The sequence below is a fragment of the Trachypithecus francoisi genome, unplaced genomic scaffold, assembly GCF_009764315.1.
Source record: "Trachypithecus francoisi isolate TF-2019V2 unplaced genomic scaffold, Tfra_2.0 Lachesis_group5, whole genome shotgun sequence".
Taxonomy (NCBI): Eukaryota; Metazoa; Chordata; class Mammalia; order Primates; family Cercopithecidae; genus Trachypithecus; species Trachypithecus francoisi.
In genome coordinates, this window is record NW_022681470.1 from 135,474,991 (window position 1) to 135,501,583 (window position 26,593).

The following is a 26,593-nucleotide window of genomic DNA, read 5'->3' on the forward strand; positions in this document are numbered from 1 at the left end:
AGCTGGGCGAGGTGGCGGGCGCCTGTAGTCCCAGCTACTCGGGAGGCTGAGGCAGGAGAATGGCGTGAACCTGGGAGGCAGAGCTTGCAGTGAGCTGAGATCCGGCCACTGCACTCCAGCCTGGGCGACAGAGCTAGACTCCGTCTCAAAAAAAAAAAAAAAAAATTAGTGAAAATGTCAGTGAAATTAAAACTTTGGTTCCCTGGTCGCACGGATTGCATTTCAGATAGAGAACATTTCCATCTACAACAGACAGCTACTGTGGGTACATCAACAATAGAGCTGCAGAAAGTTCCCCATTTTTTTTTTTTTTGAGACTCTGTGCCAGGCTGGAGTGCAGTGGCACAATCTGGGCTCACCACAACCTCCGCTTCCCAGACACTAGAGATTCTCCTGCCTCAGTCTCCCGAGTAGCTGGGATTACAGGCGCCCACCACCATGCCCAGCTTTTTTTTTTTTTTTTTTTGAGACAGAGTCTCACTCTGTTGCTCAGGTTGGAGTGCAGTGGTGCGATCTTGGCTCACTGCAACCTCCCCGATTCAAGCGATTCTCCTGCCTCAGCCTCCCAAGTAACTGGGATTACAGGCATGTGCCACCAGGCCCAGCTAATTTTTGTATTTTTAGTAGAGACTGGGTTTCTCCATGTTGGCCAGGTTGGTCTTGAACTCCTGACCTCAGGTGATCTGCCTGCCTGGCCCTCCCAAAGTGCTAGGATGACAGGCGTGAACCACCACACCCAGCCTAATTTTTGTATTTTTGGTAAAGACGGGGTTTCACCATGTTGGCCAGGCTGGTCTCAAACTCCTGACCTCAAATGATCCATCAGCCTCAGCCTCCCAAAGTGCTGGGATTACAGGCGTGAGCCACAGCGCTCAGCCAGAGCTGCAGAAAGTTCTATGGAATGGTGCTACTGTACAGGCATAAGAACAAAATAGAATGCCACAGAGAGACCTTGAAGGCGAGGAGAAACGCTTTAGAATGTGTCCCCCAGGTCACCCACCATCACTTTCCATTTGGTTTGGGCTGTGTTGTGAATAGCAGAACAATTTTAAAGCTCTGCCATCTGAGTCAACCTTTCTCCACGCCCCTTTCTTTCTTTCTCTTTCTCTCTCAGCTCTCTCTTTCTTTCTTTCTTTCGAGACAGAGTTTCACTCTTGTTGCCCAGGCTGGAGTGCAGTGGCGTGATATCGGCTCACTGCAACCTCCGCCTTCAGGTTCAAGCGATTCTCCTGCCTCAGCCTCCTGAATAGCTGGGATTACAGGCGCCTGCCACCACACCCGGCTAATTTTGTATTTTTAGTGGAGACAGGGTTTCACCATGTTGACTAGGCTGGTCTCAAACTCCTGACCTGGTGATCTGCCCGCCTTGGCCTCCCAAAGTGCTGGGATTACAGGCGTGAGCCACCGTGCCCAGACCGGTCCCTTTCTTTCAGTGGTGCTTGATAGTCAGACCAGGGGAGAACCTCTGCTTGGGGATATGGATATAGAGAGATGGATAAATAGACACAGAAAGAGACAGATATAGATGCAGGTAGATAGAGAGGGCATGGATGGAAGGGTAGTTACAGATAGAGTCAGAGAGAGAGGTGATAAAAGCAGGGATATATAGAGATAGAAAGAAGGATGGATGGATGGATGGATAGATAGATACAGCTATCGAGAGAAAAACAGAGAGAGGAACAGATAGATATAGACAGGGATAGAGACAGAGAGAGGAATGGGTAGATATAAATAGAGATAGAGGAATATACAGAGATGGATGGATGGATAAGATGATAGATAATATAGATAGATAATATAGATGGATAGATAATATAGATGGATACATAGATAAGACAGATAGATAATATAGATAGATAATATAGACAGATGGGTAAATGGAAAGATAGATTAGTTGATAGATAATATAGATAGATGGATGGATAGATCTAGCTATAGAGAGAAAAATTAGAGGCACAGAGAGATATAGAGAGGGATAGATAAAGATAGAGGAATGGGTAGATATATACAGAGAGAAATATACAGAGATGGATGGATGGATGGATGATGCATATATAAGAGTGATGGATAAGATGACTGACAGATAATAGAGACGGATGCATGGAAAAATAGATTGGTTGATAGATAATATATAGAGAGATAGATAAATGGATAGATGGATTAGATAATAGGTAATATAGATACCTAATATAGATGGATACATAGATAAGACAGATAGATAATATAGGTATATCTATCAATGGATAAAGGATGCATTGATAAGATGGCTGGGCCGGGCGCAGTGGTTAATGCCTGTAATCCCAGCACTCTGGGAGGCTGAGGCGGGCAGATCACGAGGTCAGGAGATCGAGACCATCTTGGCTAACATGGTGAAAACTGTCTCCACTAAAAATACAAAAAATTAGCTGGGCGTGTTAGCAGGCGCCTGTAGACCCAGCTACTCGGGAGGCTGAGGCAGGAGAATGGCGTGAACCTGGGAGGCAGAGCTTGCAGTGAGCCGAGATCGCACCACCGCACTCCAGCCTGGGCGACAGAATGAAACTCCATCTCAAAAAAAAAAAAAAAAGATGGATGGATGAACGCATAGACAGACAGACAGAGTGGATGGATGGACAGGTAGGTGGGTAAATAATAGATAATATGTGTTTATACATATATAAGTAATGTATTATGTATACATGTAAAATGGGGTACACATATAGATTAGCGGAAGATTAAAAGAGTTTTTTAGGATAATTTGGCTAAATGAGGGGTCAAGTGACTTTCCTTCTCTGTGCCCTAGTTTCCTCCTCTGTCAAATTTGAGTAATAACAGTCCCTCTTTTGCTAGTTGGTTGTGAGAATTAAAAAGTTCACGTCGCCAAAGCACTCGCTACAGAGCCTGGCTTATGCTAGGAGAACTCAGCTAGAAATGTCATTCGGACCAGGGGTTCCCAGCCAGGGAGCACTTAACAATGTCTGGAGACCTCTGGGCTGCCAAAACTCAGGGGGAGCCGGTGCTACTGACATCCTGTAAGCAGTGGGCAGAGGTGCTGCTAAACATCCTCTAGTGCACAGGACAGCCCCACCACAGAGGATGATGTGGCCCCAGATGTGAACAGTGCCAAGGGGAGGCCACCTCAGTTCAGACGTTCACCCTCACACGGCTGTGGAAGGAACCGCTTGCTCTTGACTGTGGTCTGATAGCAATCACCACGATATGTTGCCAGCTTTTGTATCGCTTTTCCGGCTGGATGAAATTTTATAATTTATTTCCTTTTTTCTTTAAACATTTCTAAATTTGGAAATCAGCTTCTTCTTTTTTTTTTTTTTTTTTAAATATCTTGCCTCAGAACAAAACCAATCCCAGCTAAGGTTATATCACTGATGTGGCTAATTAGAAGTTCTTTTCTTCTTCTTCTTCTTTTTTTTTTTTTTTTTTTGAGACAAAGTCTCACTCTTGTTGCCCAGGCTGGGGTGCAATGGCGCGATCTCAGCTCTCTGCAACCTCCGTCTCCTGGGTTCAAGCAATTCTCCTGCCTCAGCCTCCCGAGTAGCTGGGACTACAGGTGCCCACTACCATGCCCAGCTAATTTTTGTATTTGTAATAGAGATGGGGTTTCACCATGTTGACCAGGCCAGTCTGGAACTCCTGGCCTCAAGTGATCCACCCGCCTCGGCCTCCCAAAGTGCTGGGATTACAGGTGTCAGCCACTGCGCCCGGCCAAGGTGTGCTTTTCTATCAAGGTTCAGAGACAGATCTAAAATCTATCTTCCCCTTCTAGAATACACTGATCTAAAACATACCTGCCACTTCTAAAAGAGCCTGATCTAAAACTGTCTTTCGGTACTAAGAGAAACCAGATCTAAAACATATCTTATGCTTCTAAAAGAGCCTGATCTAAAATGTACCTTCCCCTTCTAGAACAGACAGATCTTTTATTTTATTTTATTTTTTTTGAGATAGAGTCTCGCTCTGTTGCCCAGGCTGGAGTGCAGAGGTGGGATTTCAGCTTACTGCAGCCTCCACCTCCTGGGTTCAAGCGATTCTGCTGTCAGCCTCCTGAGTAGCCGGGACTAAAGGCATGCGCCACCACACCCAGCTAATTTTGTATTTTTAGTTGAGACGTGGTTTCACCATGTTGGCCAGGCTGGTCTCCCTGATCTCAGGTGATCCTCCTGCCTCGGCCTTCCAAAGCGCTGGGATTACAGGCATGAGCCACCACACCCAGCCTCGAACAGGTAGATCTAAAGCCTATCTTCCCTTTCTAGAAGAGCCTGATCGAAAACATACCTTTCCCTCTACAAGATATCTATTTAAAATGTATCTTCCCCTTCTAGAAGAGGTAGATCTAAAACATATCTCCCCCTTTTAGAAAAGCCTGACCTAAAACATGCCTTCCCCTTCCAGAAAAGGCAAATCTAAAACGGATCTTCCCTTTCTAGAAAAGCCTGATCTAAAACATCTTTCCCTTCTAGAAAAAAGCAGATCTAAAACATCTCTTCCCCTTCTAGAAGAGGCTGACCTAAAACATATCTTCTCCTTCTAGAAAAGGCAGAGTTAAAACATATCCTGTTTCTAGAAGAGCTGGATCTAAAATGTGTTTTACTCTTCTAGAAGAGCCTGACCTAAATCGTATCTTCCCCTTCTGGAAGAGCCAGACCTAAAATATATTTTCCCCTTCTAGGAAACTGGGAATGGGGGAGTGAGGGAGAAGAAGCATTTTCTCAGGATCGGGGTGGGCTGTACCTCGGCCACCAGGCAGCCCTGGGGTTCCATGTCCAGCTGCACCTCATGCCTCTCATTGTCCAAGAAATCCTCCAACTTCAGGAATTTGAGGGCACACAGGCCCCGCTGGTCCCGCCAGAACACAGCCAACTCCAGTTCCCGTGCCTGGAGGGAGAGGAAGAGGGCCATCATTCAGGGTGCCAGAGGCATGGAACCCCTCCTCCTCTGGGCTCTGTTGTCCTCCAACGCAGCTCACCCTCTCCAGCTCCAGAGTGAAGCTCTGGTCCCAGGCACTGGGGCCACATGGCTTCCAAGACGTCTGCCCCACCACTGTGTTATCCAGCTTAAGCACAGTGCTGACTTCATCTGAAATGGGGGAGAGGGCCCAGTCAGAAAATGCTGGCAGCGGCCAGGCAAGGTGGCTCATGCCTGTAATCCCGGCACTTTACGAAGTCGAGGCAGGCAGATCAATTGAGGCCAGGAGTTCAAGACCAGCCTGGCCATCATGGCAAAACCCCATCTCTACTAAAAATACAAAAAATTAGCTGGGCGTGGTGGCGCACGCCTGTAATGCCAGCTACTCGGGAGGCTGAGGCAGGATCATCACTTGAACCCAGGAGGTAGAGGTTGTAGTGAGCCGAGATCATGCTACGGCACTCCAGCCTGGGTGACACAGTGAGACGAAAGAAAGAGAGAGAAAGAGAGAAAGAAAACAGAAAAGAAAAATGGCCATGCACAGTGGCTCGTGCCTATAATCTCAGCACTTTGGGAGGCTGAGGCAGGTGGATCACCTGAGGTCAGAAGTTTGAGAGCAGCCTGGCCAACATGGTGAAACCCAGTGTCTGCTAAAAATACAAAATTACCCAGGTGTGGTGGCGCATGCCTATAATCCCAGTTACTCAGGAGGCTGAGGCAGGAGAATCACTTGAACCCAGGAGGCGGAGGTTGCAGTGAGCCGAGATCACGCCACTGCACTCCAACCTGGGCAACAAGAGCGAAGTTCTATCTCAAAAAAAAAAAAGAAAAAAGAAACAAAATGCTGGCAGAAAGGGGCAGGTCTATTATCTTTTTCTTTCTTCTTCTTTTTTTTTTTTTGGTAGAGATGAGTCTTGTTATGTTGACTAGGCTGGTCTCAAACTCCTGGCCTCAAGTGATATTCTCCTGCCTCAGCCTTCCAAGTATCTGGGATTACAGGCATGAGCCACCAGGCCTGGCTGTCTGCTATCTTTTTAAAATAAATCCTCCTCTCCATTACCTTTCTCTAACTGTGAAGTTTTGCATTTGACATTGAAGCCTTTAATCCAGTTGATTTTTTTACCATGGTGTGAGGTGAGGCAGGGATCCAAATTCAGTTTTATTCTATGGAAGTCCCAGCAACATGCTCCTAAGAATTTATTTATTCATTTATTTTTTGAGCCAGAGTCTCTCTCTGTCACCCAGGCAGGAGTGCAGTGGCACAATCTCGGCTCACTGCAACTTCCACCTCCTGGGTTCAAGCAATTCTCGTGCCTCAGCCTCCAAAGTAGCTCAGACTATGGGCACACACTACCATGCCCAGCTAATTTTTGTGTTTTTAGTAGAGATGGGGTTTTGCCATGTTGGCCAGGCTGGTCTTGAACTCCCGACCTCAAGTGATCACTGGCCTTGGCCTCCCACAATGCTGGGATTACAGGCGTGAGCCACCGTGCCCAGGCCCTCCTAAGAAATTACCCTAGCAAAATGCATGCATGTATACATCAGTAGACACATTTATATAAAGTATATATAACGGTCCAAACTAGAGGCATCCCACAGTCCATTAACAGGAGAATTAATATTTTAAAACTGCGATACACTCTTAGTAGCTGAAGTACAAAATTGCTGATATTTAACTATTTTTTTTTGGTTTCAGAAAAAGGCAATTCAATATGGCTCAGTCTAACATAATGGATTATTAAGCAGGAATAAATATGAATTAACCATAGCTTCTCACAACAAAATGGATGAGTCTCCCAAAACAATGCTTTTTTTGTTTGGTTGGTTGGTTTTGTTTTTTTGCATTTTTTTGTAGGATGGGGTTTCATCATGTTGCCCAGGCTGGGCTCAAATTCCTTGGCTCAAGCAGTCCCTCCACCTCGGCCTCCCAAAGTGCTGGGATTAGAGGCTTGAGCCACTGTGCCTAGTCCCGAAACAATGTTGAATGAAAAAAGCCATGTGATAGAATACAGTCTGTATGAGCCTATCAATATAAAGTTCTAATACCAGGCAAAATAAAGTTTTTGGAGATGCAAACATGGAATTCTACAACTACCAATTATAGCAAGGAAATGATAAAAGTCGGAACAGTGGTCACCTCTATGGCAGAGGAAGAAGCTAGAATTGGGGAGGAGACAGGAGGGAGCTTCTGGAGAGCTGGAAATATTCTATTTCTTTTCCTTTTTTTTTTTTTTTTAAGATGGGGTCTCGCTCAGTTGCCCAGGCTGGAATGCAGTGGTGCAATCACGGCTCACTGTAGCCATGACCTCCTGCATTCAAGTGATCCTCCCACTTCAGCCTCCCAAGTAGCTGGGACCGCAGGCATAAGCCACCATGCCCACGTCTGGTTAATTTTTGGTTGGTCTGTCTTTGCTTTTTTTCCCTTTAGTTTTCTTTTTTTCTGTGACACAGACTCAGGAGGGCCTGATGACATGTGTCCCATTTTTTTTATTATTTGTAAAGACAAAGTCTTGCTATGTTGCCCAGGCTGGTCTTGAACTCCTGGGTTCAAGTGATCCTCCTGCAAATCCCAAAGGGCTGGGATTCCAGGCACGAGCTGTGGCCCCTGGCTGCCACATTCTATTTCCTAATGCAGGTGGTGGTAACATGGGTGTCTGCTCTCCCATTACTCTTCTCCACACTCCCTTTTTTTTTTTTTTGTACATATGTATTAATTTTCTTTCTTTGTCCTTTTTTTAGCTGCGAGATTAGGAATCAAATTTTCTTTTAAAAAAATTATGGCCAGCCAGTTGCGGTGGCTCACGCCTGTAATCCCAGCACTTTAGGAGGCCGAGGCAGGTGGATCACGAGGTCAGGAGATCGAGACCATCCTGGCTAACACGGTGAAACCCCGTCTCTACTAAAAATACAAAAAAAAAAATTAGCCGGGCGTGGTGGCGGGCGCCTGTAGTCCCAGCTACTCGGGAGGCTGAGGCAGGAGAATGGTGAGAACCCAGGAGGCGGAGCTTGCAGTGAGTCAAGATCGTGCCACTGCACTCCAGCCTGGGCGACTGAGCAAGACTCCGTCTCAAAAAAAAAATTATGGCCAACATGGTGAAACCCTGTCTCCACTAAAAATACAAAATTTAGAAAATTAGCCAGGCATGGTGGCACACGCCTGTAATCCCAGCTACTTGGGTGGCTGAGGCAAGAGAATCCTCAAACTGAGGAGGCAGAGGTTGCAGTGAGCTGAGACCATGCCACTGCGCTCCAGTCTGGGCAGCAGAGCGAGACTCTGTCTCAAGAAAAAACAAAATTATGGTAAAATACATATAACATAAAATTTACCATCATAATAATTTTTAAGTGTCCAGTTCGGTGGCATAAAGTATATTCACATTGCTGTGCAACCATTACCACCATCCATCTCCAGAACTTTCAGCTTACAAAACCCAAACTCTGTCCATATTAAATAATAAACTCCCCATTCCCCCTCCCTCTACTCCCCGGCATCCATCATTCTACTTTCTGTCTCTATGAATGTGACTACTCTAGGAACCTCATGTAACTGGAATCATACAATATTTGTCTTTTGGGGACTGGCTTATTTCACTTAGACTAATGTCAAGGTTCATCCATGTTGCAGGATGAGACAGGATTTCTTTCCTTTTTTTTTTTTTTTTTGAGACAGTCTCACTCTGTCACCCAGGTTGGAGTGCAGTAGCATGATCTTGGCTCACTGCAACCTCTGCCTCCTGGGCTCAAGCGATTTTCCTCCCTAGTAGCTGGGATTACAGGTGTGCACCACCACGCCTGGCTAATTTTTGTATTTTTTTTTAATTTTAATTTTATTTTTATTGTTTTGAGACGGAGTCTTGCTCTGTCGCCCGGGCTGGAGTGCAGTGGCTGGATCTCAGTTCACTGCAAGCTCTGCCTCCCAGGTTTACACCATTCTCCTGCCTCAGCCTCCCGTGTAGCTGGGACTACAGGCGCCTGCCACCTCACCCAGCTATTTTTTTTTTTTTTTTTGTATTTTTAGTAGAGACGGGGTTTCACCGTGTTAGCCAGGATGGTCTCGATCTCCTGACCTCGTGATCCGCCCGTCTCGGCCTCCCAAAGTGCTGGGATTACAGGCTTGAGCCACCGTGCCCGGCCAATTTTAGTATTTTTAATAGAGACGGGGTTTCACCACGTTGCCCAGGCTGGTCTCGCACTCCTGAGCTCAAGTGATCCACCTGCCTCGCCTCCCAAAGTGCTGGGATTACAGGCAGGAGCCACTGCGCCTGGCGGGATTTCTTTCCTTTTTAAATCTGAGTAATGTTCCACTGTACGGCTGGCCCCCGTCTTGTTTATCCGCTCATCTACTGGTGGACACCGGGTTGTTTCCATTTTTGGCTTTCATAGCGCTGCTATGAACACAGGTATACAAATATCTCTGAGACCATTTTTTTAAAAAGTATTTTTCTATCACTATTTTTAAAACTGACAAATAAAAATTATATATTTATCATGTACAACATGTTGTTTTGAAATATGTATACATTATGGAACGTCCGAGGCCCTGTTTTTAATTCTTTTGGGGATATGCCCAGAAGTAGCTTTGGATCATATGGTTATTCTTGGTTGTTGTTTTTTTTTTCTTTTTTTTTGAGACAGAGTCTCATTGTGTCACCCAGGCTGGAGTGCAGTAGCATGATCTCTGCTCACTCCAACCTCTGCCTCCTGGATTCAAGCAACTCTCCTGTCTCAGCCTCCAGAGTAGCTGGGACTACAGGCACACACCACCACCACTCTCGGTTAACTTTTTATTTTTAGTAGAAATGAGGTTTCACCATGATGGCCAGGTTGGTCTTGAACTCCTGACCTCAGGTGATCCACCCACCTTGACCTCCCAAAGTGCTGGGATTACAGGCTTGAACCACCGCACCCGGCTATGTCTCCCCTTTTAAATTGCAAAGTGTGGCTGGATGTGGTGGCTCATACCTCTTGGCTCACTGCAACCTCCGCCTCCTGGGTTCAAGCAATTCTCTGCCTCAGCCTCCCGAGTAGCTGGGATTACAGGCACCCACCACCACGCCTGGTTAATTTTTTTGTATTTTTAGTAGAGACGGGGTTTCACCATGCTGGCCAGGCTGGCCTTGAACTCCTGACCTCATGATCCACCCGCCTCGGCCTCCCTGAGTGCCGGGATTACAGGCGTAAGCCACCATGCCCAGCTTTTTTTTTTTTCTTTTAAATCTAAATAACCTTGAATTTTTTTTTTTAATTTAGAGACAGGGTCTCTCTGTCATCTAGGCTGGAGTGAAATGGCTCAATGACAGCTCACTGCAGCCTGGAACTCCTGGGCTCAAGTGATCCTCCCACCTCTAGAATAGCTAGGACTACAGGTGTGGGCCACCACATCTGGCTAATTTTTACATTTTATTTTTTGTAGAGACAGGGTCTTGCTATGTTGCCCAGGCTGGTCTCAAACTCCTGGCCTCAAGTGATCCTCCTGTCTCAGCCTCCCAAAGTGCTGGGATTACAGGCATGAGCTGCTGCACCTGGCCTGTTTTTTTTGTTTGTTTTTGTTTTCTTTTGAGACAGAGTCTCACTGTGTCACCCAGGCTGGAGGGCAATGGCGCGATTATGGCTCACTGCAACTTCCACATCCCGGGTTCAAGTAATTCTCCTGCCTCAGCCTCACAAGTAGCTGGGATTACAGGTGTGCACCACCATGCCCAGCTAAGTTGTATTTTTAAGTAGAGACTGCATTGCACTATGTTGGCCAGGCTGGTCTCAAATTCCTGACCACAAGTGATCCGCCTGCCTTGGCTTCCCAAAGTGCTGGGATTACATGCGTGAGCCACCACACCCGACCCTTGGCCTATTTTTTAAAGGTTTACAAATATGGGGCATTCTGGGTCCCCCATGCCACCTCGTTTCTCAGGGCCCATGATGCCCACTCACTGGTGTTCTCGGCTTCTCCTTTGAGGCTGCTCCGGCCACTGAGGCTTCCACTTCGGCTGTAAAGGCCCCGGGCTGGGCGGCTCAAGAATGGGGGGCGGCTGTCTGGGGTCCCAGGTCCACCCCCTGAGGGCGTAGGGTTCCACGGGATGGTCTCTGGGAGGTCTCTGCAGCCCACCACGCGTACCTCCAGGGTCCCTGCAGGAGGGGAAAGCTCAGCAGGGGGCCACTTCTGGGGCAGGCTGAGTGGAGGGGACCACAGTGGGGAGGGGACACATCGAGACGCAGCCATGGTACAAGTGGGAGCCAGTGAGGGACAACCAGGGTGGAGCACGGAGCCTGACGCCGGGATGTCCGTGCTGGAATAGAACATGAGACAAGCAGTCCTTCTGGGAGGGGCTCCGATGCGGAAGTTTAGGGGCAGAAGGGAGGTTCAGGGTGCAGGCCGGGGCTAAGGCAAGCAGGAACAGGGTAGGACTAGGGGTTCTAGGGGAGGACTCGGTGCACGACCTGAGGCCTGAGATGGGCTAGGGGTCTACGGTGGGGCTGGTCTGGAGGGATAGATAGCTGAGGGGTCTGTGGAAGGTGGGGCTGGCTGGTCTGCAGCAGGGGGATAGGAGGCTCAGGGCTGAGCGTTGTGAGGCTGAGGTGGGGCTGGGGGACAGGGGCTGGGGAAAAAACTGGGCCAGGTGAAGAGAGATGGAGAAACTGAGAGGTGGGGAGGGGGCAAGAGCTCAGAATCAGAGGGTAAAGTAGGGTGAGAAGTCCAGGGTGCAACGGGCTGTCTACTGGAGAGGGGAGGAGACAGTGAGATGGGAGTCCAGGGTTGGGGAGAGTGGAGATCCAAGTCGGGGGTCACAGAAATGGGGAAATCACAGCAGTCGGAGGCCAGGGCTGCGGGGGTGGGGCAGGTCTCAGGCCCACCTGTGAGCGGCGCGGGCTTGCACAGGGTGCTGTAGTGCGTGGCGGGAAAGGGCCCGGCCAGGCGGGCGCTAAAGGCGGCGGACGAGGCTGCAGCGAGCTCTTCTCGCAGCAGCCGCCCCTTGGGGTGGTCGGCGGGCAGCTCCCCCAGCCTCCGCTCCAGAGCCTCCCGCAGCAGCCCCAGCTTCTGGTTGGATTCTGTCAATTTCTCCTGGGCCTGCGGTGGGAAGTGTGGGGCTGGGAACGGGACCAGGCTTGCCACTCCCCAAGTGCAGCCCTGTGCCCCTTCCTCAGACTGACTGAGTCTCGCACTGAATTCCTCCCTAGAGGGCTAAACCTCAAACCAATTTGGTCCCACCCCTGGGAAAACTAGGCCCCACCCCCTGCAGAGACCCCGCCCCTCACAGTGGCACTGTTTCTGGCTGATGCCCCGCTTCTCACAGCAGTCTACCTCGGCTGAGGCCCCACCCCATATAAAGGTCACATAGCCTTTAAGGCTCCACCCCTCAAACCAGGGCAGTTCCCGGAGAAATCCCCGCCGCTTGCTGAAGCACCGCCCCCTGATAAAGCCCCGGCTCTAATGAAAGCTCCGCCCCTCACCTCGCTGACTGCCTTGCGGTCCGGGGCCTTGGCAGCGCTGAGCAGGCGCAGTACGTTCTTGGCACCCTCGGCCACCGCGTGCTCCACTCGGAAGTGGTGCCGCAGCTCTTCGATGCGCAGCTCCACGGCCCCCAGGTCAGGACTCCCTGTGAGTGTGGAATACAGGGCAGTAAGGCTAGCCTGCAGCGCCCCACCAAACCTAGTCCCAGACACACAGCCATTTGCAGGAACAGGCACGGGCCGCAGACAAACCATCATGAAGATGCATCACTCTTCACCCAAGGGGCAGGCACAGTGACACTGTCGCACTGTCACCTGCAGGCAGCCACACTTCCACCCAGACTCTTTTATCCAAACACCATCACTCACAGGGCCAGTCTTAGGGAAAAAGTTACCCTGTTACGGGGGACAGTCTGAGCAATGACACACAGGCACACTGTCACCCCAGGCTTACCGACAGACACATTGTCACGGTCCCTCTTCACCTCCAGGGATTTGCACAGGGACAGAGGCAGGCACACTGTGGCCCCCAGGGACAGCCACATTATCTAGATTTAGACACTGTCACCCAGGGGCTGTCACCCAAAGAGACAAGAACACATAAATCATAGGCCAAGCACGGTGGCTCAGGCCTGTAATCCCAGCACTTTGGGAGGCCGAGGGGGGTGGATCACTTGAGGTCAGGGGTTTGAGACCAGCCTGGCCAACATGGTGAAACCCCGTCTCTACTAAAAATACAAAAATTAGCCGGGCATGGTGACGCATGCCTGTAATCCCAGCTCCTCAGGAGGCTGAGGCAGGAGAATCACTTGAACCCAGGAGGCGGGGGTTGCAGTGAGCCGAGATTGCACCATTGCTCTCCTGCCTGGGTGACAGAGTGAGACTCCATGTCATTAAAAAAAAAAAAAAAACATACTGTCATACCCATGTCGACACACCTCGTTCCCCAGTGAACAGTCACCAGGTTACACAACCAGGTGCGGTGACACTCATGGGCATTTGGACAACCACAGACATACAACTACACTCACACAGATGGCGTCAGTCACAAAGACACTGTTAAGAGACTCAATGTTTGTCTCCTACCAAATTCCTATGTTGAACCCCTAATTCCCAGTGGGATGGCACTTGGAGAAGGGGCCTTTGAGAAGTAATTAGGATTAGAGGAGGTCATGGAGGGAGAGCTATCATGACGGGATTAGTGCCCTTATCGGAGGAGGAAGAGGCTGGGTGCAGTGGTCCATGCCTGTAACCCCAGCACTTTGGGAGGCTAAGGCAGGAGGATCACCTGAGGCCAGGAGTTTGATACCAGCCTGGGCACCACAGAGAGAGCTTGTCTCTACTAAAAAGAAAAAATAAATTAGCCAGGCGTAGTGGCATGTGCCTGTAGTCCCAGCTATTCTGGAGGCTGAATCAGGAGGATCCCTTGTGCCCAGAAAGTCGAGGCTGCAGTGAGCTGTGATCACACCACTGCACTCCAGCCTGGGTGACAGACCAAGACCCTGTCTCAAAACACTGAAAATGAAAAATAAGAAGAGGAAGAGACACTAAGGCTCTCTCTTCCTGTGAGGGTGCAGTAAGAAGGGAGCCGTCTGTAAGCCAGGAAGGGCACCCTCACCAGGAGCCGACCACGCTGGTACCGTGATCCGGGACTGCCAGTCTCCGGAACTGTGAAAACAATAAATGTCTGTTGTTTCAGTCACTCAGCCTATGGGACTTGGTTATGGCAGCCCGAGCAGAGTTAAGACAGGCACTGTCGCACTGACTGTCACATGGTCGCCCACAGGGACACATGGCATTACCACTTTGTCACCAGCGTAGGCACACTATCACCTGCAGGCAGAGGAACACATCCTCTGTCACAAAGATGCAGTCACCCTGCCACATAGAGACACTGTCATGAGTCCGATTCTGTTGCACAGACACGGCCCTGTCATCTTGGGCACAGGGACACCATGACGGGGCAGAGAAGCACAGTCACAGACGCAAATGCATGTATGCCAAAGCACAGGGTCAAGAAAAGGGGTACAGGCCAGGCACAGTGGCTCACGCCATCATCTCAATACTTCGGGGGGGAAGGCAGGAGGATCACTTGAGGCCAGGAGTTTGAAACCAGCCTGGACGACACAGCAAGACCTAGTCTCTACAAAATATATATATATTTTAATAAGCTGGGTGTGATGGCACATGCCTATGGTCCCAGCTACTCAGCAGAATTGCTTGAGCCCAGAAGGTCAAGCCTGCAGTGAGTTAGGATGACACTGCTGCATTCCAGCCTGGGCAACAGAGCGAGACCCTGTCTAAACAAAAAGTGTGTCGGCCGGGTGCGGTGGCTCACGCCTATAATCCCAGCACTTTGGGAGGCCGAGGCGGAAGGATCACAAGGTCAGGAGATCGAGACCATCCTGGCTAACACAGTGAAACCCCGTCTCTACTAAAAATACAAAAAATTGGCCGGGTGTGGTGACGCAAGCCTGTAATCCCAGCACTTTGGGAGGCTGAAGTGGGCAGATCATGAGGTCAGGAGATTGAGACCATCCTAGTTAACATGGTGAAACACCGTTTCTACTAAAAACACAAAAAAATTAGCCAGGCGTGGTGGCAGGCGCCTGTAGTCCCAGCTACTTGGAAGGCTGAGGCAAGAGAATGGTATGAACCTGGGAGGCGGAGCTTGTAGTGAGCTGAGATTGCGCCACTGCACTCCAGCCTAGGTGATAGAGCAAGACTCCGTCTCAAAAAAAAAAAAAGAAAGAAAAATTAGCCGGGTGTGGTGGTGGGCGCCTACAATCCCAGCTACTTGGGAGGCTGAGGCAGGAGAATGGCATGAACCCAGGAGGCAGAGGTTGCAGTGAGCCGAGATTATGCCACTGCACTCCAGCCTAGGTGACAGAGTAAGACTCCGTCTCAAAAAAAAAAAAAAAAAAAGTGTGGCCTGGGGTGTGTGTCAGTGCGATGGTGCACGTGATTGTGTGCCTGCACTGTGGACACCCGCATGGACTGCGCAGTGACTACGTGTGATGGTAGGATCACACATTCCTTTGTCTCTGGCTGTTGTCGCAGGGATGGGTGACTGGATGACTTTATTCCTAAAAGTCCCAGTGACTGATTAAGCGCCTTGTGGCAGCAGGTCTAGGGGTGACAGTGAGACTGTGTGTTTTTTTGTGTGTGTTTTTTTGAGACAGAGTCTCACTCTGTTGCCCAGGCTGGAGTGCAGTGGGGCGATCTCAGTTTACTGCAACCTCTGCCTCCCGGGTTCAAGTGATTCTCCTGCCTCAGCCTCCTGAGTAGCTGGGACTACGGGTGCATGCCACCATGCCCAGCCGATTTTTGCATTTTTAGTAGAGACAGGGTTTCATCATGTTGGCCACTGATCTCGAACTCCTGACCTCAAATGATCCACCCACCTCGGTTTCCAAAGTGCTGGGATTACAGGCGTGAGCCACTGCACCCAGCTGAGACTGTGTTTATAAGGCAACATGCCTGTGACTATCAAATTCCTTGGAACTGTGTCTGTGTTATTGGTGTCCAGGTGAGTGACACATGCGGACACAGTGTTACTGTGAGTGTGACTCTCTGTGACCAAGTGCCAGGGTCATTATTCAGAATAGGCAGTCAAAAACATAGTAAATAAATGAGCGTGGCTGGGTACCAATAAAACTTTATTGATAAAAAACAAAAAAAGACAATGGATTGACCAAAAAAAAAAAAAAGACAATGGAGAGATTTGGTCTGAAGGTGGTAATTTACCAACCCCTGATGTAATCCAAACTCTGCATGGGACAAAATGGGAAGCTCTGGCCCAGAGAGGGTCAGAAATGTGTTGAAGTCTCACATTGGGTCACAGGATCCACCTCCCTGCCCCAGAAAGGGACGCATTATGGAACTGGAGGCTGAGCCCTGCAAGGCGAGATGCGGGCTAAGCTGTCTGGAAGCAAGGGACTCACCTTGGGTCTCATCCGGGGCTGCCTGGTTTTCCAGCTGGCCTGCCTGCAGCGCCCGGCGGAGTTGCATGCGGATGATGTCAATCTTGGTCTTACTGTCCTGCAACATCTGCTGGGCTGTCAGCAGCAGCTTCCGGTCCTGGAGGCAGAGACAGTCTGAGAGAGGAAGGCTGGGTGGCTGCGGTCTGGCCACACCATGCAGGTCCTAGGTGACTGTGGCAGTGTTCACATGTGGATGTAACAACACGCATTTGCAGGCCAGGCACGGTGGCTCACGCCTGTAATCCCAGCACTTTGGGAGGCTAAGGTGGGTGGACTGCTGAGCCCAGGAGTTAAAGACCAGCCTGGGCAACACGGCAAGACCTTGTCTCCACAAAAAAAATGCAAAACTTAGCTGGGCGTGGTGGTGTGCACCTGTGGTCCCAGCTACTCGGGGGCTGAGGCAGGAAGATCACCCAAGCCCAGGGGCTAAAGGCAACATTGAGCTGAAATTGCATCACTACCCTCCAGCTTGGGCAACAGAGTGAGACCGTCTCAAAATAAATAAATAAGTAAATGAATGCACTTCCATGCACTCCTGGATACAGTGGGATGATGTAGTAAATGGGCTTTGAATCCTGGCTCTGTCACTTAACATCTGTGTGACCTGCAGCAAGCCATTCAACCTCTCTCGGCTGCAATTTGTTTTATTGATTGATTGATTGGTTGGTTGGTTGAGATGGGGTCTCGCTCTGTTGCCCAGGCTGGAGTGCAGTGGCACAATCTCGGCTCACTGCAGCCTCCACCTGCTGGGTTCAGACGATTCTTTTGCCTTAGCCTCCTGAGTAGCTGGGATTACAGGCGCCCGCCCACCACACTCAGTTTTTTTTTTTTTTTTTTTTGAGACGGAGTCTCGCTCTGTCGCCCAGGCTGGAGTGCAGTGGCCGGATCTCAGCTCACTGCAAGCTCCGCCTCCCGGGTTTATGCCACTCTCCTGCCTCAGCCTCCCGAGTAGCTGGGACTACAGGCGCCCGCCACCTCGTCTGGCTAGTTTTTTGTATTTTTTTAGTAGAGACGGGGTTTCACCATGTTAGCCAGGATGGTCTCGATCTTGTGACCTCGTGATCCGCCCGCCTCGGCCTCCCAAAGTGCTGGGATTACAGGCTTGAGCCACCGCGCCCGGCCTTTTTTTTTTTTTTTTTGAGACAAAGTCTCATTCTGTCAGCCAGACTAGAGTGTAGTGGCGTGATCTCAGCTCACTGCAACCTCTGCCTCCCAGGTTCAAGCGATTCTCCTGCTTCAGCCTCCCGAGTAGCTGGGACTACACGCATGTGCCACCACGCCTGGCTAATTTTTGTATTTTTTTAGTAGAGTTGGGGTTTCGCCATGTTGGCCACGCTGGTCTTGAACTCCTGACTTCAAGTGATCTGCCCGCCTCAGCCTCCCAAAGTGCTGGGACCCGCGCCTGGCCTACTCTATTCATTTTCATCGGGTCAGTATCACCCCCGAGGGGGCAGAAATACTTAGGGGGTGAGAAACTCTTATTCTTTTTGTGTATAATGCTCAGATACACGTAAAAAGATATACAGTTGTTCTAGGTTTTAAATTTTCATAGAATGGTGTTCAAATACTTGTACACGGGTGTTCATAGCAAAACTATTCACAATCGCTAAAAACGTGGAAACAACCAAATGTCCATCAATTGATAAATGGGGCGCAGTGGCTCACGTCCGTAATCCCAGCACTTTGGGAGGCCAAGGCAAGAGGAATGCTTGAGCCCAGGAGTTCAAGTCCAGCCTGGGCAACACAGACCCCTATCTCAATAAAAATAAAAAATAAATTAAATAAATTAAATAATGTTAGGCCAGGCAAGGTGGCTCACATCTGTGATCCCAGCACTTTGGGAGGCTGAGGTGGGCAGATCACCTGAGGTCAGTAGTTCGAGACTCGCCTGGCCAATATGGTAAAACCTCATCTCTATTAAAAATACAAAAACTAGTGGGGTGTGGTGGCACGTGCCTGTAATCCCAGGTACTTGGGAAGCTTAGGCATGAGAATCGCTTGAACCCAAGAGGCGGAGGTTGTAGTGAGCCGAGAGCATACCACTGCACTCTATCCTGGGTGACAGAGTGAGACTCTGTCTCAAAAAAATAAATACAATAGTGTCATTAAAAAAATCCATGCAGTCTGTCCTCCCATGTGACATTCACTTGGAAGGACAGGCGCACACCAGCCTGTGCGTCTGGATGTTAATCCTCTAGCTGTAGGTCGGCCTGTGCTTGTGATGTCAGAATTTCTGGGTGTTGATGGGGACTTGTGTGTTCCTGGGACTGACGGGCAGGACGGGGGATGTGTGTGTCTGTGCGTCCGTGTGCACCGGTCTCTGGGTATGAATATAAGTGTGTGTGTGTGTCCAGATGTGGCGGTGGTGGGATTCTCCATGTGTTGTTAGATGTTGTTACTGCTGTGTGTCTAGATGTTATGACAGCATGTGTATGTCTAGATGTTATGACAGCACGTGTGTGTGTGTGTCTAGATGTTACGACAGCATATGTGTGTGTGTGTGTCAAGGTATTGACATGACTGTGTGTGCTTGTAACAGGAGACACCATCAGCAGTGAGAGGCTGCATGTTGCCCTGACTGTGGATAGGCCTGAGGCTCTCCAGGAGACCATGGGAGGAGGGGAGACAATCTGCCACATGTCTGTCTGACATCGCCCATAGTCATGCTTCCCATATGCCCACATGAGCTGCCTCATGAGCTGCCTGTGCCTTAGTCCTGACACCAAGTTACACCCATCAGCCAGTATGTCCCCAATCCAAAGGCTCCCAGCCTCCCATGGGGACAGCTGTAGGCTACACTCTATGCCCCAGCCTGTGATCTGCTCACATCTGTGCATGTATACAGCTGTATACATGTGCAGTGTGTGCAGATACACGGGTGGGTGAGTGTGTACATGTGTGTACATGTGCGTGTGCACTGCAAATGCGTATGCAGGTGCAGGTGCACAGGTAGGTGTGCGTGCATATGCAGGTGTGTGTGCACATGGGGGTGTATGTACACAGGCTGGTATATGCACATGTGGGTGTGTGCAAGTGTGCATGCACGTGCAGCTGTGTGTGCACGTTCAAGGGTGTGTACACATGCAGGTGTATGCACACGTGGTGTCCATCAATTGATAAATGGGGCGCAGTGGCTCACGTCCGTAATCCCAGCACTTTGGGAGGCCAAGGCAGGAGGAATGTGTATGTACATGTGGGTGAGCGTGCATGCATGCAGGTAGGTGTGTGCATGTACAGATGTGGGGGTACATGCCAGTGTGTGCACGTACAGGCGTGGGTGCACACTCGAGTGGGTGTGTGCACATGCGGACAGGTGTGTACACATGCTGGTGGGTGTGCACGTGTGGGGTGTGCATGCACAGGTGTGGGTGCACACTCGAGTGGGCGTGTGAACACGGGGACAGATGTGTACACATGTGGGTGGGTGTGCATGTGTGGGTGGACTGTACGTGCGCAGGTGTGGTGTGTGCACACAGCGTGTGTGTGTGTGTGCTGCCTCACCTTGGTGCTGCCATTGCTATAGGTCTGGATCATGTTCTCCGCCCCCTGCTTCACCTTCAGCTCAATGGCCAACTGCTTCTCCAGGCCTGCCACGCGGCTCAGGTTGGTGGCCGAGCAAGTGGGGCCACCCGCACCGGGGGACTGGGGGCCATCTACAGGTCACAGGTGGGAGAGAGTCATCACGCATGGTCACCTCGGTCTGCCTGGGAGGCTTCATCCTCAGCCCAGCCTGGGCATTGCCCCTGAGGCATGGGGAGGGGGAGCTGGGGACCAGCAGACAGGCAGGCAGGGGGACACCAGGGCCCAGCAGTCTACCCACCCACCCACCCGGGGAAACTCCTTGGGGCTGGGGCAGGACTCAGGATGAATGAGTGCAGGCGAGCACCCAGGTGTCTTAGTGTGTCCTTGGTGCTGGGTCCACTGCATCTGGGAGGCCCGTTAGTAACTACGTACATGGCTTGTGTGAGCCTGTGGGTGTGGGAGTGGTGCCATCTGTGAGCTGCAGGGTGTTGGCATGGCTGAGTGTGTGTCTCCCTAGGTGTTAGTGTAACTCTGTGAGACACCATGTGTTAGGATGACTGAGATCGTGGGTGTTGGGAGATGCTCTGCGTACATCTCTGACTGTTGCTACAACTGTGACTTCAGATCTCCAGGTTGATATGGCTGAGTCTCCGGGTGTTGGCACATCCGGATGCATGTGTCTGCATGAGTCTCTGGAGAGCGGTGTGATGCTCGAGGGGACCCCGGGTGCAGAAATGACTGAGGCTGGGTGCAGTGGTTCAGGCCTATAATCCCAGCACTTTGGGAGGCCGAGGCAGGCGGATTGCTTGAGGTCAGGAGTTAAAGACCACCCTGGCCAACATGGCAAAACCCGTCTCTACTAAAAATACAAAAATTAGCCAGGCGCGGTGGCTCATACCTATAATCCCAGCCAATTGGGAGGCTGGGGCAGGAGAATCGCCTGAACCTGGGAGGTGGAGGTTGCAGTGAGCCGAGATCGTGCTATTGCACTTCAGCCTGGGGGACAAGAGTGAAACTCTGTCCGTCCCCCTCCCCCCGCAAAAAAAAATTTAAACTGCTGGGCGAGGTGGCTCACAACTGTAATCCCAGCATTTTGGGAGGCAGATCACCTGAGGTGGGTGGATCAGTTGAGGTCAGGAGTTTGAGACCAGCCTGGCCAACATGGTGAAACCCCATCTCTACTAAAAATACAAACATTAGCCGGGCATGGTGGCATGCATCTGTAGTCCCAGCTACTCAGGAGGCTGAGGCAGGAGAATCGCTTGAACCTGGGAGGTAGAGGTTGCAGTGAGCTGAGATCACACCACTGCTCTCCAGCCTGGGTGACAGAGCAAGACTCCATCTCAAAAAGAAAAAAAAAAAAAAGAAAGAAAAAAAAATGTAAAACCAATAAACATTTTTTAAATTAAAAAACAATCTGGGTACAATGGCTCACACCTGTATTCCCAGCATTTGGGAGGCCAAAGCAGGAGGATCACTTGAAGCCAGTTCTAGCCAAGCTCTGGCAACATACCAAGATCCTGTCTCTACAAAAAAAAAAAGAAAAAGAAAAATTAAATTAGCCAGGCATGGTGGTATATGCCCATAGTCCCAGCTACTTGGAAGGCTGAGGTAGGAGAATTGTTTGAGCCCAGGAAATTGAGGCTGTAGTGAGCTTTGATCACACCACTGTACTCTAGCCTGGGTGACAAGGCAAGACCCTGTCTCAAAACAAAAACAAAAATAAACGGTCTTTGGGTATCATCCATGTAATTGTGAGAGTTTCTCGGTATTCATGTGACCGTGTGCACATCCTTGAGTGTTGTCTGGGTGTTGGCGTGGCTGTGTCTGGAGGTATTCGTGTGACAGTATGTGCACCCTTGGGTGTGCCTGGGTGTTGGTGTGGCTGTTTTTTTAGGTGCTTGTGTGAGTATGTGCACATCCTTGAATGTTGCCTGGGTGTTGGCGTGGCTGTGTCTAGAGATATTCATGTGACAGCGTGCACAGTCTTGAGTGTTACCGGGTGCTGGTATGGCTGTATGCACCTCTCTGGGTGTTGATGGCTGCGTGGGTCATGGCATGCGTCTCCCTGGGGAGTCCGTGGAGATGGGTTAACCTGGCTCTGGAGACCATGGGTGAGCCAGTGAGCAGTGGAACCTCTGCCTGGAGTCCCGCATCCCCAGAAGCATCCCAGCTCACCATGGGTGGCCGCCGGGTCGGGCAGCACCACATGGGCGTGCAGCTCCTGCAGCTGCTGGTGCAGCAGGTCGAGGCGGCGCGAGGAGCCCCGCAGCAGCAGCTCCACGGGGCCCAGGCTGCGGCCCAGGTCGGTGGTGGCCCGCCGCAGGTTCTCAGCACCCTCCTTCAGCTTCAGCTCCTTGCGGATTTCCCGCCGCAGCCGCTCCCGCTCCAGCTCCAGCTGCTGCTGTACCCCAGGGGCCGCCAGGTCTGCCCCGGCCAGGCCCAGCTGCTCTAGCAGGGACCAGCTTCGAGGCTCACTCTGCAGGGGACACAGCAGGGTCAGTGGGGTTAGGAGGACTCTGGGTGCAGACCACATGCAGCCAGCCTGGCGCCTCTGCCCTGGATTGGGGCTCCCAAGAGAGGGCCTGCTCTACCTCCTCTGACTCTCAAAACTGGAAGGTGACGAGACCCTGCCACTGCTTCCTGACCTCCCCAAACTGGGAGGTCTCAAGAGCAGGGCCTTGTCACCCCCGCCACCACAGGGTCCCCCACATTAAGGGGGTCTCAATAAGATCTGTCCCTTCTGCTGCCTCCCCCAAACTAGAGGGTCCCAAGGGAAGATTCCTTCTTTTCTTTGCTGCTCCCCAAAACTAAGAGGGCCCAAGGGCAGGCCCTGTCTTCTCTCTGCTGTATCCCCAAAACTACAGGGTCCTGAGGACAGGCCCCATCTTCCCTCACCTGTACCCTGAAACTGTGGCATCCCGAGGGCAGGCCTCATCTTTCCTTGGCTACACCCCAAAAACTAGGGCATCCCAAGGGCAGGCCGAGTCCTCTCTCTGCTGCACCCCCAAACTATGGGGTCTTGAAGACCCTCATCTGCTCTTCTCCTATCCTCAACAACTGGGACCCTAAAGAGCAGAGCCTGGACTCCTTCCTCCTGTCTCTCCTCAACCTGGGAGCCCCAAAGGGCCCTGGATAGTCTCATCCTCCAAACAGAGAACTCTGAGGCCAGCGCCCCATCTCCTCTCCTTGTTCCCAAACAGAGAGGTACCCAGGGAAGGACTACTGGCCTATGCCACTTGGGGTCCCCTTCTGCCTGCCCCCACAGGGACCCCGGACCCCACCTCCAGCTCCTGCTCCGAGGGGGTATTGGCCTCCGCCATCCTGGGTCCGGGCTGAGGGCTCCGCCCTCTTCCTGAACCTCAGCCCCACCAGGGCCTCTCAGCCACCACTTCCTCTTTCCTGTCAACTCCCAGCACCCCTCGCGCGGGGCCAACTCCAGGGCATCTAAGGGACCTTCCCTTCAGCTACCTCTGGAGCCAAGCCTGCTCCTCTAGATGAAACCCAGGGACAGTCCTTGCTCCCTGTCCCTAGAGAATGTCCAAAGTGTAGGCAGTTTGTACATTCACACACTCATGGTGTATCCATGAGGGGATGCAGGCTCTGGGGGCTGACTTGAGTGTGCAAACACTTTCAAATACATATGTGGATATGCACAGAACACAGGCTCACAAGTGTTTGCACACTTTCTTTTTCTTTTCTTTTTTTTTTTTTTTTTTGAGATGGAGTCTCCCTGTGTTGACCAGGCTGGAGTGCACTGGTGCGATCTTGGCTCACTGCAACCTCCGCCTCCCAGGTTCAAGCAATTCTCTTGCCTCAGCCTCCCAAGTAGCTGGGATTACAGGCATGTGCCACCACGCCCATCTAATTTTTGTATTTTTGGTAGAGACAGGGTTTCACCATGTTGGCCAGGCTGGTCTCAAATTCCTGACCTCAGGTGATCCGCCCCCCTCGGCGTCCGAAAGTGCTGGGATTACAGGCGTGTACTACCGCGCCTGGCCTGTGTTTGCACATTGTTATGGCTGCAGGTGTGTGCCTGCAACACAGGCTCACACGTGTGCACACTACCATGCCTGTGTGTGTGGATGAAACAAAGATCCACACACAGATGCACACTTCTACACCTGCAGGTGTATGCCTGGAAAATGGGCTCACAGTGTACCCATTCCCATGCCTACCACATATGCACTTATTTGCAAACACATACAAGTGCTTATGAGTTTCACTCTAGAACCCATACAAGACACTCTCCCACCTGCCCGAGAGGGCACAGCCCACATGCTCATGCGTGTGCACATGCTCACACACGTATGCACGCTCCCCGAGGCCCCTGCAGCGCATCCATGCTCCCACAGACCTCCAGCCTTGCGACTATCTGCATATGTCCCTACAGCCAGACTCTCTCAGCCACCCCTTGTCCCCGGTTTCCCCTTCAGGGTCAGAACAGCCACTTCTTCAGAGGCAAGGCCCCCTTCCTGCAGACGGGCCGTCCCAACTTCCTGCTTCCTCTCAGTCCAGTCACCAACTGTTATTGACCACAGCTGAGAGGCCCAGGGTCCCAGCCAGCCCAGTGGCACCTCCCTCAGGCCAACACAATGAGGAGATACCACTGGGGGACTGGGATAAGAATTTGCAAAACCAGGCCAGGCACGGTGCCTCATGCCTATAATCCCAGCATTTTGGGAGGCCGAGGTAGGTGGGTCACCTGAGGTCGGGAGTTCGAGACCAGCCTGACCAACATGGAGAAACCCTGTCTCTACTAAAGAAAAAAAAAATGCCGGGCACGGTGGCTCACGCCTGTAATCCCAGCACTTTGGGAGGCGGAGGCGGGCGGATCACGAGGTCAGGAGATCGAGACCATCCTGGCTAACAAAGTGAAACCCTGTCTCTACCAAAAATACAAAAAATTAGCCGGGCATGGTGGCGGGCGTCTGTAGTCCCAGCTACTGGGGAGGCTGAGGCAGGAGAATGGTGGGAACCCGGGAGGTGGAGCTTGCACTGAGCCGAGATCGTGCCACTACACTCCAGCCTGGGCAACACAGCGAGACTCTGTATCAAAAAAAAAAAAAAAAAAATTAGTGGCGCATGCCTATAATCCCAGCTACTCGGGAAGCTAAAGCAGAATCGCTTGAACCCAGGAGGCCAAGGTCGAGGTGAGCCAGGATCACGCCATTGCACTTCAGCCTGGGTAACAAGAGCAAAACTCTGTCTCAAAAAAAAAAAAAAGAATTTCCAAAACCACGCCAGGCGTGGTAGCTCACATCTGTAATCCCAGCACTTTGGGAGGGTGAGCGAGGCAGATTACTTGAGGTCAGAAGTTCGAGACCAGCCTGGCCAACATGATGAAACCCCATCTCTACTAAAAATTTGAAAATTAACCAGGCATAGTGGCACGTGCTTGTAATCCCAGCTGTTTGGGAGGCTGAGGCATGAGAATCGCTTGAACCTGGGAGGTGGAGGTTGCAGTGAGTTGAGATCACACCACTGCACTCCAGCCTGGGCGACAGAGTGAGACTCTATCTCAAAAAAAAAAATAAATAAATAAATAAATAAACAAAGAATGCCCCAAATCAGTGGCCTACAAAACCACTTGCTAAGCACACAGTAACGTTCAAGAACAACTTATGATGGGGTTACTTCCTGACAAGCTTGTCATAAGTTGAAAATATCATAAGTCAAAAATGCATTTACTACACCTTACCTACCAAACATCATAGCTCACCCTGGCCTACCTTAAATGTGCTCAGAGCACTTACCCACGCCTACAGTTGGGCAAAAACATCTAACACAAAGCTACTTTACAATAAAGTTGAATATCTCATGTAAGTATTTTTCTTTTTTTTTTGAGACAGGGTCTTACTCTGTCACCCAGGCTGGAGTGCTGTGGTGTGATCATGGCTCCTTGCAGTGTCTACCTCCCAGGCTCAAACAGTCCTCCTAGCTCAGCCTCCCAAGCAGCTGGGGCTACAGGCATGTGCCACCACACCTGGCTAATGTTTGTATTTGTCATAGACATGGGGTCTCGCTATGTTGCCCAGGCTGATCTCAAACTCTTAGCCTCAAGTAATCCTCCTGCCTCGGCCTCCAAAAGTGCTGGGATTACAGGTGTGAGTTGTTGCCCCGTGGCCAGGGCCTTGATTTAAAACAAGAGCACCCAGATTCCGAATGTCGACTAGGAAATAGCCCCCTGGCATTATCTCCTTCAGCTGGGAGCATCCATTTCACAGACAAGGAATGTTATCCTTGGCTAGTGAGGGATCTCAAGAGCAGCTGCCCCCAGGGAGGAATGCCACAGACCAAGTGTATCACTCCCACCATCTTCCCAACCCCTCTCTACTAATCCTGAGTAGCTGCCAAGAATCTCACCACTTCACAGATGAGGAAACTGAGGCTCAAGGAAGTAACAGTAGTATTTTTTTGTTGTTTTGTTTTGTTCTGTCTTGTTTTGTTTTGTTTTTTGAGACAGAGTCTTGCTCTTTCGCCTAGGCTGGAGTGCAGTGGCGCGATCTCGGCTCACTGCCATCTCTACCTTCCGAGTTCAAGCGATTCCCCTGCCTCAGCCTCCTGAGTATTTGGGACTACAGGCACGCGCCATCTCGCCCAGCTAATGTTTTGTATTTTTAGTAGAGACGGGGTTTCACATGTTGGCCAGGCTGGTCTCGAACTCCTGATCTCAAGCGATCAGCCAGCCTCAGCCTCCCAAAGTGCTGGGATTACAAGTGTGAGGCACTGTGCCTGGC

General features: G+C 50.8%; 1 protein-coding gene across 6 annotated transcripts in view; it reads right to left on the minus strand.

Moving 5' to 3' along the window:
• PKN1 (protein kinase N1) overlaps positions 1 to 26,593 on the minus strand; it is a 40,168-nt gene that overhangs the window by 9,644 nt on the left and 3,931 nt on the right. For 4 of the 6 annotated variants that reach the window (XM_033199587.1, XM_033199585.1, XM_033199584.1 and 1 more), the window contains 8 exons: positions 22,032 to 22,332; positions 19,833 to 19,984; positions 16,293 to 16,428; positions 12,349 to 12,494; positions 11,752 to 11,965; positions 10,831 to 11,025; positions 4,964 to 5,073; positions 4,729 to 4,872 (listed from right to left, as the gene is read on the minus strand). In XM_033199587.1, the coding sequence (XP_033055478.1) occupies positions 4,729 to 4,872; positions 4,964 to 5,073; positions 10,831 to 11,025; positions 11,752 to 11,965; positions 12,349 to 12,494; positions 16,293 to 16,428; positions 19,833 to 19,984; positions 22,032 to 22,332 (1,398 nt within the window). Of the gene's footprint in view, positions 1 to 4,728; positions 4,873 to 4,963; positions 5,074 to 10,830; positions 11,026 to 11,751; positions 11,966 to 12,348; positions 12,495 to 16,292; positions 16,429 to 19,832; positions 19,985 to 22,031; positions 22,333 to 23,137; positions 23,275 to 26,593 lie in introns of those variants that run through there. The other 2 variants (XM_033199586.1, XM_033199588.1) reach the window with 2 other exon arrangements.